The sequence below is a fragment of the Bos mutus genome, chromosome 10 (genome assembly GCF_027580195.1).
Source record: "Bos mutus isolate GX-2022 chromosome 10, NWIPB_WYAK_1.1, whole genome shotgun sequence".
In the NCBI taxonomy this organism is placed as follows: domain Eukaryota; kingdom Metazoa; phylum Chordata; class Mammalia; order Artiodactyla; family Bovidae; genus Bos; species Bos mutus.
Genome location: NC_091626.1, coordinates 41100621 through 41120120, shown reverse-complemented (window position 1 = coordinate 41120120; position 19500 = coordinate 41100621). Strand labels below are relative to the sequence as shown.

Below are 19500 nucleotides of genomic sequence, written 5' to 3'. Positions count from 1 at the left end.
AGAGAAACGTGAGAGGTGAGAGCTTTAACAGGAAGGCTTCACAGACAGGCAAATGTTGGAGTAGACTTAGAGGCAAGAGGTCACTAAAAAGTAAAGGTCGGGGGGCTTCCAAATAAAATAACAGGACATAAAAATAGCAATCTAAAAGAATTACAATGAAAATAAGCATTGATGACTGAAGATAGGATAGACATTTTCTTCTCAACTATACACTTTAAAAGGGTATAAATCTTGCATTATCTTTCTCTTGCATCACTGAGAAATACTGAGCATACTAGATATTCAAGTATTCAACCAATCTGTCACAACAAATTTGATACATAAACCATAAAAAGAATTAAATCTTCAGTTTAATACTAAAGCATACTATAAAGTATATGAAAAATTTTTTCCCATTTTGAGAAAAAAATGAACAAAAAAGGACTTCAGAGTAAATAGTGACAGGATGTACATTTTAAACTGTGCATATAAACTGAAAAATAACACTCATTTTATAAAACATATCTAAAATACAAAGAACTTTTCAAATAAATTGAAAACTTACTGAATCAAGAAGATGGCATTCAGTAGTGAGACTTTTATTATCACATAATACTGAAAAAAAAAAAAAAGAATTTTTAACTTTTTAAAGAATATTCTTGCAGTTAAGGGTTGTTAGAAATGGACAGACTTAAAAGATATGAAAACTTCCAAATATCAAAGGCGAAGAAAAATATGCGCCATCTTATGCTATAATATCTTTTTAAATGTAGTTAAATTTCTGTGTAAAATTCTCATCCTTAATTTCAGTATACTAAGTCTTCTCTAAATAAATCTCATGCTTGTAATTTAAAGGTACCCAAAAGACGCTATAAGAACATAGCAGAAGTGCATTAAGTGTCTGCTCAATGTCATAATGTTTATTTTACCTTAGGCCCCAACCAGAACAGCACCATAGGGTAACAGGTAAAAACAGGAGGTGAAACCATCACACATTACATTATAACATAAACACAAGAGCCATTTCCTATTGAAGAACAATCGCAACAAAATAGGTAAGAAAAGGTATTAGGGCAGAAAAAAGGACATTTTAAAGAAAGGTTTGAGGTTCTTTGATGGAAAAGAAGAGAACTAAAAAAAGTTTAAGGGAATTTTTCTAATTCTGAGCCTTCACAAACAACAAAGGACCCCAGATAGTAAGGTCTAATCAAAAGTGCTCCTGCAATCCAACGTGGATTAGTATCTGTTGTTGATTTTTAACAAGTCTGTCTCAAAAGATTTGGGGTGGAGAGTGGGGTACCACAATGAGAACTAATTCTCATTAGATATTTACAGCAAGTGTCCAGTTTCTCCACCTTTATTCTTGGAAACTATATCCGGAAGTGTTTACAATAATCTATACTTTAGGACAAGTTCATTTATTTAACGAAATCTTATTTAAATGCATTAAAAAGACCTTACCTGGCTGAGAAGTTTTCGTTTCTTCTTCCCATGAGATGTTATTTTGTGATTGTATATTTTTTTCAGGGCTAATCATCAAAACATCCTGTGTTGTAACTGAATTTAGTTCCATTCCTTCCACAATATCTGAAATTTCTTCCTTTTTGTTAGTATTAATATCGTCTGCTACTTTGCCAGCATGGAGAGCCGAATTCATTCTTTCACTAGATAAACAATCTATCTCAAAGTTTATTTTATTTATACCCTGGAAGTAAAAAAATGATTTTTACATTTAATTACCCAAAAGTTAAATAAACATAAAAAGTCTTGTCACTATTTAAAATAATAATAGAGTGATGACATTCTGAGCACAAGCTAAAGAACACTATAAATCCATCCTACTATCTTGCTTCTTGAACAATGAGATCAGATAATATTACAGCAATAGTATAACTGAAGGAAAGTTTCTCAGCAAGTACCAATATCCCGGTTCAGAGATTGACAAACATTCTATGTGAAGGGCCAGGTGTATGATGGACTCTTGAACAGTACGTATTTGAACTGCAAGGGTCCACTTAGAATCTGTTCAGTGGTAAATACTATAGGATCTGCAGTTGTTGAATCCACAGATGCGAAACTGCTAACGTGGAAGAACTAAGTATAAGGAGTGGGCCAACGTAAGTTTTATGTGGATTTTCAACTGTGCAGAGGGATGGCACACCCCTCCTGCTGTCGTTCAAGTGTGTGTGTGCTCAGCTGTATCCAACTCTTTGTGACCCCAAGGACTGCAGCCTGCCAGTCTCCTCTGTCCATGGAATTCTCTAGGCAAGAATACTAGAGTTCAGTTGCCATTTCCTACTCCAAAGAATCTTCTCGATCCAGGGCTAGAACCCAAGTCTCCAGATTCTTTACCACCACACCACCTGGAAAGCCCTCTGTCCAAGAGTCAACTATAAATATTTTAGGCTTTGTAAGCCAGACTCTGCCACAAACACTGAACACTCAATCATTGTGTTTTGAAAGCAGCCAAATACATAAATGAATGACAGTGGCTGTAGTATAATAAAACTTTATTTACAAAAATAATCTTGATGTAAGCTGAAATACAAATTGGCACTATGGTCTCAAACAAGGCAAAGGTCTTTGAAATAAGAACTATCATTTCATATGACTGATTAAAATTTCCAGTGGAAATTCTGGGGGTTGTTTATGGAGTTACTATATATATTGATACAAATAGATAACATCCTGGGCTACCTAATGTATCGGAACAGGACTTACATGGTTTATTTCAATTAAATCTTGTAATCCAAGACACTTAGCATCTTCTCCTATGCTGTTCCTAAAAAAGAAAAAAGAAGCACTGTACTCAGAAAATTAAACATATTGCTGTCTTGACTTGTTTTGAGACTATCCTTTATGGGTCAGAGTTGGGCCCTCATCTAAGATCAGGCCTGATCCAAATAGATTAGTTTTGGATGATAGCTACTACAGGATGGGCTTAGAAACCAAATGCATTTTCCCCAGAATGCTTGCAAGCCTTTGACCATGCTCATCAGTCTATTGGAAATCTTTTGAACCTCAGCCAAATCCAGAGCCACATACTAGGGAAGGGTAAGCTAAAGCTTACTTCTAGGGGATGGAAGCAACATGCAAGTATTGTATAGCTGGAGTTGGCTACATTTACTTGTTAGCTACAGCACAAAACATTCAAATCCTGAAGTTCTTAACTCACGTTTTATTAGAAACATCTGTCTCAATCTCTTGGAGTTTTTTTTTTTAAGTATACTCTATTTTTCTGGTTTTCAGCTTCACTTTGCCTTCATTGTACAAAGTTGTTTGTAAAAAGGCTCTTTTGAGACTATTTTTAGAAATTAAAAAGTAAAGAGAAGTCCTAAACAGCACTTGTAATATCACTTAAATACAATTTTGGATCTTCTTAGTACAAGAAAATGAACTGCAGGATAAGAAATGACAATAAATTGGTATCTTATAATCCACAGATTTTTAAAGCATCTAAAGTATTTTAACTGCCATAAATGCTAAATATACTGTGGCTTACATTAAAAACTAGAAATTTTACAACTTGTTCCATGAAATACTTACGAAGAAAAACTTTCATTTGTTTCTCCCATTTCAAGTTATAGGGTGTTTCTCAAGATGAATTTGGCTAACTTACTCACTTTCCAAATTTTCTCATTTTTGAAAAATGGGGATTTAGTACTCTATTTGGTTGTTTTGAGGACTGAATGAGATACTATGTGATAGGAACCTAGAACCATGTCCAGCCCATAATAATTGTTCAGTACATATTAGCTCCCCCTTGTCTGCTCTGCCATCTGTCAAGTCAGGATTCCCAAGGTACTTTCCATAAAGGCTGGTACAAAAGTGCGTACCTCTTAATGACCCTGCAGGGACATAACAGCACTACTTTATACATGATGAAACTGAAGCTGAGTTAATTAAACTTGACCTGAAGTTTCATAGTATATCATATGACTGGTTTTGAGCTCAGATGTGTCAAGCACCAAAACTGCATACAAAAGAACACTACACTGTTTAGCACCAAAGAACACTATATTGTTTCTTTTCTTCTTAATATGACCATTTCCAAATCTGAAATCTGAAGCCTTAATTTCCTCCTTTATAAAATAGAAATATTGCCTATATGTTATGGTCATTGTGAAATTTAAAAATATATGTGTTGCATACTTAACAGGTTAATAATTGGAAATGGTATTTAATGTCTACATCTGTTAAACTCTTAGTAATAACACATTAAAGAAATACCTGTTTCCAGGAATATTTGAAATCAAAGTCTTATCAACATGTTCACTTTTGGCACCCTGAGGACCAGGATTCTCTGGTGATGTAGTTTGTCTTATAAGGCCCATCTCAGCCCTGGTCTCAGACACAGTTTTGCTGACAGACTGAGGTGTTTTAAGTCTTTGAGAAAGACATTCAGAAGAAAGTCCTAGAAGATGAAAGAAATCATCTCAACACCAAAAAGCTCTTTCATTCATTTTTCACTATAGTTAGAGAGACAGTGCCAATTCTTCCTATTCCCCTACCAACTAGCCTCTTTCTCCTATAAAATAATGTTTGTTAAAGTCAAATGTCTGAGACTTTCAGTTAAAGATGATACTGAACACACACACTAACGGCTTCCTCTTAACATTTCACTACTATAAACAGTAAAGAGATGATCTTAAAAGGGAGAACACTACAAGGACAAAGCATCCTCTTTTTTTAAGGTCAGTGACTTTTAAAATTTGTAATATAATTTTCAAGGACAGACGAAACAAAGAGACAACAAAACTCAGGAAATTTTCGAAGTGCAATACAGATGGATGAGTAGTGTATTTCCTAGTAAACCTGAGAAAATAAATCCTAAGCCACCAGTCAGGAAAGATGTGAATCAGCCCAGTTTATACCACAGTACTCCTCAAAAAGAATTGGTGGCGTCAAGAATCATTAGGAGCGGAGGTAAAAACAGGAAGATTGGTTCAAAGTCAGTTTAAAAAACAATTAAGAGTCCAGACTCCTTTCCTCATTATGCACAGCTGGGCAGCTTTGAAAAATCCCCTCCCACCATCAAGATAGAAAAAAAACTAGAGGCTTATTTCCCCAAAAAAGTTGAAATAGAGGGTCTCTGGTTTAGGGGATACAATTGAAAGATGAGTACTATATGGAAAAGGGGGGATTGAAATGAGTATTTTTAAAACTGTTGATACACTGAGTTTTCCTCCCTCCATGTAGCTCCTGAAAGACTGGCAGCCAGAATTACACCCTCCAGGCAGCAGGTTGGAAAGATCTCTGGAGAATCTGACTGCGGTTGCTGCTAAGTCGCTTCAGTTGTGTCCGACTCTGTGCGACCCAATGGACAGCATCCCATCAGGCTCCACCGTCCCTGGGATTCTCCAGGCAAGAACACTGGAGTGGTCTGCCATTTCCTTCTCCAATGCATGAAAGTGAAAAGTGAAAGTGGGTCGCTAAGAGTCTGAGAATCTGACTAGCCCATGAAAAAAGACTTAAATACAGCATAACAATGCAGCTAAATCATCCCAGAGTAAAGACCCTACCACCCATGTGCTGCCGTGCAGAGCCCTGCTCATAGCCGTGAGCAGGCAGTGAACCACCATTAGACACCCAAGGGAAGCCTCTGATACAAGAGACAGAAACCAAAACCAAACAGATAAGAGTATTTTGGGACAAATATTGACTCTCCAGGAGAAGAATACATAAAAGTTATCATTAATGTCTGCAGAAAGATAAGACAACACACTTAAGAAACAAGTACAGAATGTTATAAAACGGAACATCCAAAGAATGATAAAGAGCTCTTAGGAACTAAAAACATTGTCAACAGGAAAGTTGAAGAAATTCAGGAAGTAGAAGAAAATGACAAGTACAGGAAAGAATGATAGTCTACTACAAGGAGAAAGATATATGCTTCTGGAAGAAAGATCAGAGAGAACCAAGGAAAGTATATCAAAGAAATAATTCAAGAAAAAAATCTACACTTTATTTAGAAAAGGCCATAAATAACACCCAAAGATTCCTCTAAGCACTGAAGTGGTGGCCTTGAGGACGTAACAAATAGGGGCTTTTTGGGGGACTTCTGTTTTATAACAAACCTCATATAACCTATGTGTTCTATAATTAAAACTCAATTTCAAAAAGATAAATTTTGGTCAAAAACCTTGATCTCTCTAATCATAAGTGCCAAGATGGGACATGAAAGAACATACAGCAGTGAACCCAGAGTCCTGCAAACTACTAGGATCCTTGGAAAGTAAGTAACAAGGAGCCATGTCATTAGCAGTGAGGCAATTCCTGGGCATCCAGGGAGCATAGCTGATTAGAATAAAGGAAACATATCAAAACCACACACTAGGTGTGATACCTAAATTGACTGGGAGGTTATAAAATACTTGGTGATAAATTTACATTTGAAAGTAAATATTAGATAGCAACTCAAATTTATTGTCAGAAATCTTCCTAGAGGACACAGTAAGAGAATAGGAAAAAAAAAAAAATCCTTTCTGCTAATTAGTACTTAAAGAGGACTTGGTCTGTTTCTCCTTGGAAATAAACATCTAGCACTTAAAGCATTAATAGAAGTGTCTACCAAGATTTAAGGAACAGATTACTTCAACTATGACCTCTCATTTATGGCTTATATTTAATTTCAATCTAAGTAAATAAATTCAAACTAATAAAGATAGCCTATGAAAAACAGGTACTGAAAAACACAACCAGAGTTAGAAAATCATAAGAAAGAATGACTTCCTAAAGTATTAAGAGCTGGTTACATGGCAGTATTTTTAAATCAGGGAATTGGTATTTTCATTACATTTCAAAAACATTGGAGGAAAATTTTCACTCCAAATGAAAATGAAACCAAACTTATCTTCCATAAGCTATTTGGAACACATAAATCTTCACATGAAAACTGTTTTTCAACTCTTACACAAGCGTCCATCCAACCCAAGTATTTCCCTTAAGTAGTCTCAGCAGAAAAAACTAACCTGAGAATGATTTAATGGGACTTTCAATTCTGAAAAATCCAGCATCAAACACTATTTTATCCACTTCCTTTGGCATTACAGAGGTTGCTGCCTCAGCCTGTTCCTCCTGCTTAATTCTCTCTCTCATTGCATTTTTTATGGCAGCAAGGCGATTTCTAGCAGCAATTCTTCCACCATCATCCTGTTTGGGTTTACTTGCTATACCTGAGACAACTTTTTTCTGTGAAGAGAAATTATAACATTTATTAAAGCTACTTATTACCATCTAAAGAATCTGCCTGCAATGCAGAAGATCCAGGTTTGACCCCTGGGTTGGGAATACCTTCTGGAGAAAGGAATGGCTATCCACTCCAGTACTCTTGCTTGGAGAATTCGATGGACAGAGGAGCCTGGCGGGCTACAGTCCATGGGATCACAAAAAGTTGGACATGACTGAGCGATTAATACTTCTACACATTATCATTTATAAGAAAAACGAATAAAGCATATGTAAAATATTTAACATGTTCAATATATACTTATCAAGCTCCCAGTATGTGCTAAAATGCTGGGGCCAAAAGTTAACGGACCAAGTTCCTGCTTTCGAAGAGCTCTCAGCCTCATGGTAGAAGAGCTAGATAAAGACACTGAGAAGAATAAATGTCATGTTAAAACTAAATTCAGAGGGCTCAATTTATGAATTAATCAACCTTCAGAGGCACCAAGAAAGGCTTTTAGGAAGTCACACTTAAGCTGAAATCAGAGATAGGTGAGCTGTAAGATGGGGTAAGGAAAGGGCTAGGCAGAAAGAATAGCATGTTTGCAAAACCAGAAGTGAAAAAGCACAGAGGAGTTGGCATGAGGTGAGCACAGCTCATCAGAATCCTTCACGTGTGGCCATTTACGCAGAGGACGAAAGAATAGAGATTACCTATGATTTTTAAGCAGGAGGTTAGCATTACTGAATTTGCCTTTTAGAAAGGTCACTCACTCTGTCCAGCCTGGAGAACAGGCTGGAGGGTGACGAGCCAGTTAGGAAGGAGACTTCCGCAGTGACACTGAGAAAAGATGCCAGTAGTTGAGGTTAAGGAGGGGAAAAAAATGGAAAAAAGTAAACAGATTCAAGAGATGTTTAAGAGGAAGAATTGAGAGGACTTAGCAATCTCTTAGAAATGCAATGGTGAAGTGGTGAAAACCAGAACAGATCACAGAAGATAACCAGGTTTCCATCTTGGGCCCCTGGAGGGATGGTTCCACCATTCTCTGGAACAGGGAAACATCAGTGTGTGTGCAGATGATTTCAGTTTGGGATATATAGCTTATATATACCTTAATACTTAATACTTAAAGTATTACTGTGTCAGCAGTAAGTGTGGTTTGAAATATAGATTTGGGAATCATTGCAGGGTGGATACAACTGCACATGAAGAAAGGAAGGAGGGAAGAGAGCTGAAGTAGAAACTTGAGTATCATAAACACTTAAGGGACAAGTGGAAACAGAAACTTGCAAACATGACCGAAGAATGGATATAGAGGTAGGAGGAAGATCAGTAGAATATAATTTCAAGAAAGAGGAAGTAGACTATATGTAATAATGCAGAGGGACTAGATTTTATAATTAACTGTCTACTAACTGCAGAACTAGTGGGTCAATAACCTTGGTTATAACTGTTCTAGAGGCCTGGAGAGGGTGAAGCTGAATTTTTGAGTTAGAGAGGTAAATGGGAATCAAAACAGTAAAGACAGAGTATAGAGAACTTTGTGACTGGGAAGAAAGAAATGGGAATGAGAAAGGGAAGGTACAGATAACTAGAGGGAGATATGGCCCTCACTGGTTTAGTTATTTTTGTTTTTTCTAATGTAAACAAAGATAAGACACTTAAATATATCTAAAAACAGATGGAAAAAAGAGGGAAAGGTAGAAAACAAGGCTAAGTGATAGAATGAGAAGTCAATAAATAGGAATCAGAAGGGAACGGTATCAAAGTATAGGTAAAAGATAAATCTTATTTGTTCCATAGCTTAATAGTAGCTTATAAATAAAGTAGGAGGAGAGAGACACCTGGTGATAAAATGCAGAATTACAAGGCTCTGCCATATTGCTACAGCCATTATTTGCATCACTGATGATATTGATGTTTCCAGGACTAAGTACTCAATAAGAAATATCCACAGTAGCTTCCAAATGTTCAAGCATCCTTCACTGTTTAGTATATTTAAAACTCATTTGTTTAATTTTGTCAGTGTCCTTAGAGTCCTTGTCATAACAATTAGCAAAATAATTTTATTAAAAGCTTTCTTTAATACTCTAACATCTTAAATTCCTAAGGAGTCAAAACAGATTTTTATCTGGATTACACAGCATAATAAAGTACCAATCTGGAAGCCTAATTTTATAACCACAGGCATTTTTCTAAAATCCAAAAGGAAAACTGGAGGTTTGAAAAGTGCCCATCTGAACCAATGAGTTTAAAACATTACTAGAAGGCCTCCCTGGGGCTCAGTGGTAAAGAATCCGCCTGCCAACGGAGGAGACACAGGTTCGACCTCTGATCCAGGACAATCCCACATGCCATGGAGTAACTATGCTTGTGCGCCACACTATCGAGCCTGTGCTCTAGAGCCTGGAAGCCACCACTATTGAGACCATGTGCCACAACTACTGAAGCCCACCCATATACCCTAGAGCCTGTGCTCTGCAACAAAGAAACCAGCAGACTGCAACTGGAGTAGTGCCCCACTCACCGCAACTAGAGAAAAGTTCACAGAGCAGTGAAGACCCATTACAGCCAAATAAATAAATAAACATTATTAGGGGAAAAAAACCTACAAATATATAACAATGGAATCTATCATGATAAAGTGAATTTCACAGAGAAAAGTAATAGGAAATTTTACAAAATAAAATGTAGGGAAGAAGACAGACATTCTAAAGAGTCATTGTTCCTCTTTTCTATTTAAAATTCTTTCATTTTGAAATGTGTCACTCAAAAGAGACACACAATCCACTGTACTGGATAAAAACAGGGATTCTGGAATGAGCAAGTCTGGCCTGAAACCTAGCTCCACCTTGGGCAAGTAACTTAATCTATTCTGGGCCTCACATCCCAGATAACAGTACCACCTCAACAGGATTGTTGATGATTAAATGAGTTAAAAAATGTTAAGTACTTGGAACAACATCTATACTAAGGATTCTATAAAGTATTTACTTCTACTATGTATAAACACAATTTAAAGAATAACACATACACACTGTTCAGCACCTCAGAAGCTCCTGGGGTGCCCCAATTCCATCACAGCCACTGTCATTCCTCCCTCCAGAAACAATCATCCTGAATTTCGTGTTGTTCATTTCCTTATTCTTTCTTCAAAGACAATCAGGACATTGTAAGCAATAGACGAAACTTATTTTATAAAATGATAAAAAAAATCTGAAGCTAAATGTTTCTGAAGCTGGAAAATAAAAATTCTTTAGAGTAGAAGAGTCTATATTAGAAACCCACAGACTTACCCGAAAAACTTTTTTGCTTGTATTGTTATTGTTTTGCCATCCAGATTCCTCAAGTTTGGTCAGATTGCTGAATTTTTGGTTTACATCTTCTATCTGTTAATAAATAAAGCACAAGTTTATCAGATCAATGAAAAACCACATTAAAATTACAAACTAATAAACTGAAGCTTAAAAAAAATTGAGAATGGCAACATAAAATTAGACTAAATCATTCTCAACTTAGTATTCAAGTAAAAAATTCTTATGGTAAAATTGTTTATTGTTATTTTTTGTCTTATAAACCTCCAAAATCTGCATAATGGATGTCATATATGAATAACTCTCCTAAATTATTTTTGATCACTAAAATGCTAAGAAAGATATCCTAAATGTTTTTGTTTCCTACATTACACAATCTGAACACAATCTTTCTCTCTCTTTTTTACAGTTTATTTATCCATTCTCTTACTGAAGGACATCTTAGCTGCTTCCAAGTTTTGGCAGTTATGAATAAAGACGTTATAAACATCTGTGTACACGTTTTTGTGCAGACATATGTTTTCAATCATGGATTATATGATAAGAGCGAACCTAGCTCTGTGAGAAACTGCCAAACTGCCTTCCAAAGTGGCTGTACCATTTTGCACTCCCACCAGCAATGAGTTAGAGTTCCTGATGCTGTCAGTGGTTTGGATTTTTGCCATTCTCATAGGCATGCAGTGGCACCTCATTGTAGTTTTAACTGGCATTTCCTTAGTGATCTATGATGCTGAGCTTTATCTTTTCAAATGCTTATTTGCCATCTGTATATCTTCTTTGGCAAGGTGTCTGCTCAGGTCTTTTCTCCACTTTAAAACCACTTTAAAGGTGGTTTTAAGGATTCTTTGTATATTTTGATGCAGATATGTCTGTATCAAACATCAGATATATAATTTGCAAATATTTTTCTTCTAGTCTGTGGTTTGCCTTCTCACAATCTCACTTTAAAAAATTAAAAGTAATATCCCCATCCTTTTGATATTTCCAATCTCCTCCAAAGAGGTACCCACTGTCAACAGTTTGGTAAATTTGCTTCAAGTGCCCTGACTATGTATTTATATTCATAAGTACTCTCAACCTCTCTCTCAAAGAAAAATTTAAATGTCAAAATGACTCAGGATTACCTTTATGATTACTGATTTTCAACAAGGTGCCACTGCAGTTCAATGAAGAAAAGACAGTCTTTTAAGAAACAGTACTGGGAAAATTTTATATCTTCAAGAAAATAGATGAATTTAGACTTTTACCTACACCATACACACACCAAAAATTCCAAATGGCTCAAAGACCTAGCTGTAAGAGCTAAAACTATAACACTTTTAGAAAAAAACAGAAGAAAACAATCTTTGCGATTTGTGGTTAAGCAAAAAGAGTTCTTAGATATGATCACAACATAAAAGAAAAAACTGATAAATTGAACTTCATCAAAATTAAAAATATCTGCACTTCAAAAGAAATTATTTAGAAAATTACAAGACAAGCCACAAATTGGGAGAAAATATTTGCAAATAATACTTCTGATAAAGGACTTGTGTCCATGATATATTGAAAACACCTACCACTCCATAATAAAGGCAAACCAATGTAAAAATGGGCAAAATATTTCACTAGATATTTTGCCAAAAAAAATATGAACAGCTAATAAGCACATGAAAAGATGCTTAACATCATTATCATTAGGGACACACAGATCAAAACTATTATATAATGAGAAACTTCTCACCCACTAGGATGGTTATTCTAAAAACGACAGACAATAACAAGTATGAATATGGTAAAAAAGGAACACACCAATTGCTGGTAAGAAAAATGCTGTAATCACTTTGGGAAATAGTTTGGCAGTTTCTTTAAAAGTTAAACATAAATTTACTATATGATCCAGCAATATTCCACATATCTACCTGAGATAGATAAAAACATAAATCCACACAATATATGAATATTCATCATGACTTCATAATCACCAAAGAGTGGAAACAATCCAAACATCCATCAGTTGGTTAAAGTTCAGATACAATCTACAACATGGATGAACCTCAAAAACGTCATGCTAAGTGAAAAGTCACATACAAAAGACCACGTACTGTATTAGTCTACTTAACATGAAATGTTCACAAAAGGCAAATCTACAAAGACAGCAAGATTAGTGGTTGCCTGGGGACTAGGAGTGGGAATGTGGATTGATTTGCAGATCGGCAAAGAGGACCTTTTTGTGGTGATAAAAGTATTCTTGGGAATTCCCTGGTGGTCCAATAGTTAGGACCCAGTGCTTTCACTGCTGGGGCCTGGGTTCAATCCCTGTACAGGGGTCTAAGATCCCACATGCTGAGTGGTAAAGCCAAATAAAAAATGTTCAAATAATAAAAATGTTCTAAATTTGGATCATGGTGATGGTTGTACAACTCTGTACATTTATTGAAAATCATTGAACCGAACACTTGAAACGGGCTAATTTTATGATATGTAGATTATACTTCAATACAACTCTTTAAAAAAAAAGGTCCCAACAGCTAATTTGTTGAAGAGGCTCCCAATGGCCAAAGCTGAGAAATGAGCATCAATAAAGATGGTAACTATAAACAATGAAAACACATCCAGTATCTTTAAACCTATAAATTAGTAACAATACTAGGAAACACAAAATTAATTGATCGCCATTGCAGTATACTAGTGAACCAACTCATCAACGTGAAAATTGTCAGATATATTAAAAACTGGTCACAAAGTAATGCTTTCAGTGTGATTACATAAACACTATTCATAGGACTCCCCTGGCAATCCAAAGGTTAGGACTTTGCCTTCCAATGCAGGGGGTGCGGGTTTGATCCCTGGCCTGGGAGCTTAGATCCCACATATCTCATAGCCAAAAAACCAAAACATAAAACAGAAGCAATACTGTAATAAATTCAAAAAAGACTTTTAAAATGGCCCACATTAAAAAAAAAAAAAAGAACAAAACACAATTCACATCTGAGTCATATAGTTATTGAGACAATTATGTTCCTTTACTCATTTTTTTCTCTAGACTTGTGTTTTAATACTTATTTATTTATTTGGCTGCACTGCATCTCAGTCGCAGCACACAGGACCTTCACTGCAGCAAGTAGATCTTTAGCTGTGGCATGCAAACACCTAGCTGTGGCATGAGGGATGTATCTCCCCAACGAGGGACCGAACCTGGGCCCCCTGCATTGGGAGCACAGAGTCCCAGCCACTGGACCACCAGGGAAGTCCCCTTGTTTTGCTTTTTACTTGCTTAGTTGTTCATGTATGATATCTATCATTGATTCATTCTAAACTCTGCTGCTGCTGTTGCTGCTAAGTCACTTCAGTCGTGTCCGACTCTATGCAACCCCATAGACGGCAGCCCACCAGGCTCCCCCATCCCTGGGATTCTCCAGGCAAGAACACTGGAGTGGGTTGCCATTTCCTTCTCCAATGCATGAAAGTGAAAAGTGAAAGTGAAGTCGCTCAGTCGTGTCCGACTCTTAGCGACCCCATGGACTGCAGCGTACCAGGCTCCTCCATCCATGGGATTCTCCAGGCAAGAGTACTGGAGTGGGGTGCCATTGCCTTCTCCGAAACTCTGCACAGTAAGTATAAATCTCCTCTTGCTGCTGCTGCTAAGTTGCTTCAGTCGTGTCTGACTCTGTGCGACCCCATAGACAGCAGCTCATCAGGCTCCCCAGGCTCTGGGATTCTCCAGGCAAGAATACTGGAGTGGGTTGCCATTTCCTTCTCCAATGCATGAAAGTGAAAAGTGAAAGTGAAAGTCACTCAGTCGTGTCCGACTCTTAGCGACCCCATGGACTGCAGCCCCCCAGGCTCCTCCGTCCATGGGATTTTCCAGGCAAGAGTATTGGAGTGGGGTGCCATTGCCTTCTCCATAAATCTCCTCTTAATGCAATTTAAAAAACAAATCAAGTATTTTACTCAGTTTCACTTTCCAGAATTAGGTCTGGAGGAGCCCGAGGCCGCCTGCTCTGCTGGGAACTGCTACTTCATAAGCTTGCTGCACACATTCTTGGCTCCCCCTGGCCTCAATTCTCTTGGTCTCTTTCTGGGGATCAAACTCATCTTCTACCCCATTCTTGGTTCACTCCCTCATTTTTGTGAGATACTTTCTCATTTAGCTTCCTGAAAAAGAGTGCTTCAGAGGTAGTATCTGAGACTGTTGTGCTTGGAGAATGCCCATCCACTTGATTGGTTGGCTACAGAACTCCAGGTTGGGAAATTATTTCCCTTAGAATTTTGAGGGCATTGTTTTCCCAGTTTTAAATGTTGCAGTGGAGAAATCCAAGGCTATTCTGATCTTTGACCCTTAATATGAAACTTGTTTTCTCTCTGGAAGCTTCTAGAGTTTTCTCTTCATCACAAGAGTTATATAGTTACACTTAAAGAAGTGCGCTGGTGTGGGTCTATTCTGATTCACAGTGCTGGGCACCCAATAGGCACCTTCAATCTGGAATTCATGTCCTCCAGTTCTGAGGAAATTTTTAAACCACTTCACTGATTTCCCAGTTTTTCTGTACTCTTTTTCTAGAATCCCTATTATTTGGATACTATACCTCCTAGATTGGTCCACTTCCTCCATCCAAATATCTTTCTTATGTTTTTCTTGGCTTCTTTCTTTCAGGTTTGAGGCTTTCTTGCAATGTCTAATAGTTGTTGGCTATAGGTTCTTGAAATGGCTTTTTATATACTTATTACTAAAACATGCCCAAGAAGCTGGAAACTGTCATCTCCTCCCATGCCTTTACTAATCTTCCTAGTGATTCCCTCTCTTATAGCACTTTTTACATTAGATTGGAATTCCTCTGGGGCAGAAAATGTGCCTTGTTTTATCAACTCCTAGTACAATGTCTAGGACATACAGGAACTCAGTAACTGCTAGATGAACTCAACTACTAAAGAACAGATTTCATTTTCTCACATGTAGAAGCATTACAGATTATTCAACTGTTGAATATAACTCAATTTCCAACCCAAATAGAAAATACTGATTATATGGGGAGAAGAAATCGGTCATCACATTTTGACAGCACTTTACAGTTTACAAAGGTACTAACATCTCATTTATTAGGTTGGTGCAAAAGTGTGGCTTCAGACTGTGAATTTTAAATCATTATAACTAGCTCAAACACATCTTTATTAATCAAAATAGGAACCATTACAATCAACACATTTTTGCCAACAAGAAATAAGTTTGCTTATTCCTGTAGCATTAAAACATGTGCTTTGGGATTTGATGAACCCTTGGAAAGCATTTTCTGCATTCTGATGATTGTGGAAGCATTTTCCCTGCAAAAAGTTGTCAAGATGCTTGAAGAAGTAGTAGTTGGTTGGCAAGAGGTTGGGTGAATATGCTTGTTGTTCAGTTGCTAGGTCATGTCCAACTCTTTGCATCCCCATGGACTGCAGAACACCAGGCTTCTCTGTCCTTCACCATCTCTCTGAGCTTGCTCAAACTCATGTCCATTGAGTCGGTGATGCCATCCAACCATCTCATCCTCTAGTCTCCCCTTCTCCTCCTGCCTTCAATCTTTCCCAGCATCAGGGTCTTTTCTATTAAGTCGGCTCTTTGGCCACCATAAGGTGGCCAAAGTATTGGAGTTTCAGCTTCAGCATCAGTCCTTCCAATGAATATTCAGTGTTGATTTCCTTTAGAATTGACTGGTTTGATCTTCTTGCTGTTCGAGGGACTCTCAAAAGTCTTCTCTAGTACCACAGTTTGAAATTCTTCAACATTCAGCCTTCTTTATGATTCAACTCTCACACCCGTAGATGACTACTGAAGTCAGGCAAATATGGTGGATGAGGCAAAATTCCATAGCCCAATTTGTTCAACTTCTAAAGCACTGGTTGTGCAATGTATGGTCGGGCATTGTTGTGGAGAAGAACTGGGCCCTTTCTGTTGACCAATGACAGCTGCAGGCATTGCCGTTTTTGGTGCATCTCATCAATTTGCTGAGCATACTTCTCAGATGTAATGGTTTCGCCAGGATTCAGAAAGCTGTAGTGGATCAGACCAGCAGCAGACCACCAAACAGTGACCATGTGCGAGTCTGGCTTTGGGAAGTGCTTTGCAACTTCTTGTTCCAACCACTGAGCCGGTCATCACCAGTTGTATAAAATCCACTTTTGGTTGCATGTCACAGTCTGGTTGAGAAATGGTTCATCATTGCATAGAATTCTAAGAGAAGACAACACTTAAAAATGATGATATTTTTGATTTGTGGTCAGCTATTGAGGCACCCACTTATTGAGCTTTTTCACCTTTCCAATGTGTTTCAAACAGCCATAGAACGGTCATCACTGAGTTCTTCAGCAACTTCTCCTGTAGTTTTAAGAGAATCAGCTTTGATGATTGCTCTCATTTGGTTCTTGTCAACTTCTAACAGCTGGCCACTGTGCTCCTCATCTTCAAGGCTCTGTCTCCTTTGCAAAACTTCTTGAACCACCACTGCACTATACATTCATTAGCAGTTCCTGGGGCCAAATGCATTGTTGATGTTGCGAGTTGTGTCCACTGTTTTACGACCCATTTTGAATTTGAATAAAAAAGAAATCGCTCAAATTCGCCTTTTGTCAAACATCATCTCCATAGTCCAGAATAAATATAAAATAAACAGCAAGTAATAAGTCAGCAAAAAACATAAAGTGAGAAATGTGCATTAAAAATGATGTCTAACTTAACCATATTTATTAAGAATGTATTCCGATATCAAACAGCAAATTTCAACAACGGAAAAACCACAATTATGTTTGCACCAACCCAATAATATTACAGGTACATAAGAAGCTACTTTTCTTTTTTCTTAACTTTATTTATTTTTGGCTGTGCTGGATCCTCATTGCCACACAGGTTTTTCTCTAGTTGTGGCAAGCAGAGGCTACTCTCCAGTTGTGGTGTGCAGGCTTCTCATTGCAGTGGCTTCTCTTGTTGAGGTTCATGGGCTCTAAGGCAGAAGGGCTTCAGAAGTTTGGGCACGTAGTTGGGGCTCCCAGGCTCTAGGGCACAGGCTCAATAGTTGTGGCACATGGGCTTAGTTGCTCCAAGGCATGTGGGATCTTCCCAGATCAAGGACTGAATCCATGTCTCCTGCACTGGCAGGTGGATACTTAACCACTGAGCAACCAAGTTAGTCCCAGAAGCTACTACCAACCCTTTTATATTACTGTTAAGGGCTTCTCCAGTGGCTCAGTTGTAAAAAATCTGCCTGCAATGCAGGAGCTGTAGGAGACTTGGGTTTGATTCTTGGGTCAAGAAGATCCTCGAGAGGAGGAAATGGCAACCCACTGCAGTATTCTTGCCTGGGAAATACCACGGACAGAGGAGCCTGGCAGGATGCAGTCCATGGGGTTGAAAAGAGTCAGACACTACTTACCAACTGAGAACATATTACAGTTAACTCATTAAAAAAAAAAAGACTCAAAGTTAATATATTCAAAATATTTGACCACATACCTGAAAACTAACCATATCCCAAATCCACCAACTGAGCACATATTACGGTTAACTCATTAAAAAAAAAAGACTCAAAGTTAATATATTCAAAATATTTGACCACATACCTGAAAACTAACCATATCCCAAAATCCATCCAGATCTGTACAGGTAGTCTCCTTTTCACCTCGTTTATATTCACAATTGTCCACCAGTCCTTCAAACTGTTTAAACCTTTCTTTCATAAGGAGTCTTGTTTGACCAACTGCTGTGCGAATAAGATCTTTAGCTAGAGGAAATACAAGGTTTTTAAAAGTTGAAGGATGAAACAAGATCTTTATTTCAATCCTATCAGCTGATAAGGTGACCTCATTCTAAATATCCTAGTTATAGAATCAAATTCTTACTTTATAGCAAAACAAAAAATATCTACAACAAAACTTTGTCATACAAATATAGAGCATTTACTATCTGTTTCAAATCCTGCTAAAAATTAGCAACATACATTCTCATACTCAACACCTACACAGCAAAGCATTCTACCTCTCCTTGTATTTTATAAGAATTAAACCTTAAACAACTTACTGTACATCAATATCTAAGGACTTTGAGCTGGCAGCACACAAATGACTTTTTTTTCTAAACAGCTTTCCTGAATAGGCAAGATTATGGAATTTTCACAAAATTTGATCCATATTGATTTAAGTAATCTTCATTCAGAAAATATTTTTGTATAATTAAGCAATATCAGACATAGTTGTCATTCATGGAATCATAGTAAAAAAATTTTAATAATAAAATTGGCAAATGTCTAACTCTCAGGAATGATAGTCAATATTCTAACTACTTACATCTTTTAAGTTAGGTACCATTTTAGCACAGAGATATTAGTGAACATACATGTCATATGGAAAATTCTTGCTATTTTGAATAACAATGAAACTATAAAGTTGGACAACACTAGATTTTTATGTTTCAGGTAAATGCAACCATATTAAAATAAACAAAGCTAAGACATTAAAAAAATATAAGTGTTCCCTCACCATCATCTGGAATGTCCAAGTCAAGTTTCCTGTCCCACTCAAGGCAGTGTGAAGTTAACTTCTCAGTTTCTGACCGGAGAATATTTCTACAATGATGATACACATTAGCACTATGGCACTTACACAACAGTGATTTCCCAGAGCTGATGCTTAGTTGTTTTATGAACTGAGATATATCAAAATCCATGAATATATATTGATATTCCATGTCCATCCTTATACACCTAAAACTTAAGTGGATGGTTAATGCTAAGAGCCCATTTTTCAAGCTAATATTTCCAGTTATTTCTGTTCTTATTTTTCAACCCCTGAGCAGAAAGAATCAGACATTCCTTAGTTCTGCTCTTCGTTATTTTCCATGGAACTCTGATGAAACCAATTGCCAAGAGTGAGTCAGATGAAGCTAAAAACTGTAAGTCCCAAATTACAGTGATAAAGGCTTACAGATTCTACTTGGCTTTGCTTATCGAAAGACAGTGACATTCTCAAGTGGGGTCAATTTTTCCTACCAGGCAGCATTTGGCACTCTCTAGAATAATTTTTGATTAT

The 19500-nt window shown here is 37.1% G+C and overlaps 1 protein-coding gene across 4 annotated transcripts in view; it reads right to left on the bottom strand.

The window, feature by feature from the left end:
- The window catches only part of DLGAP5 (DLG associated protein 5), a 47588-nt gene that overhangs the window by 4364 nt on the left and 23724 nt on the right, over nucleotides 1-19500 (bottom strand). For all 4 annotated transcript variants that reach the window (XM_005905046.3, XM_070377796.1, XM_070377797.1 and 1 more), the window contains 8 exons: nucleotides 18952-19037; nucleotides 18037-18197; nucleotides 10444-10536; nucleotides 6951-7170; nucleotides 4210-4393; nucleotides 2701-2761; nucleotides 1441-1684; nucleotides 545-594 (listed from right to left, as the gene is read on the bottom strand). In XM_005905046.3, coding sequence (XP_005905108.2) covers nucleotides 545-594; nucleotides 1441-1684; nucleotides 2701-2761; nucleotides 4210-4393; nucleotides 6951-7170; nucleotides 10444-10536; nucleotides 18037-18197; nucleotides 18952-19037 — 1099 coding nt within the window. The remainder of the gene's footprint in view (nucleotides 1-544; nucleotides 595-1440; nucleotides 1685-2700; nucleotides 2762-4209; nucleotides 4394-6950; nucleotides 7171-10443; nucleotides 10537-18036; nucleotides 18198-18951; nucleotides 19038-19500) is intronic.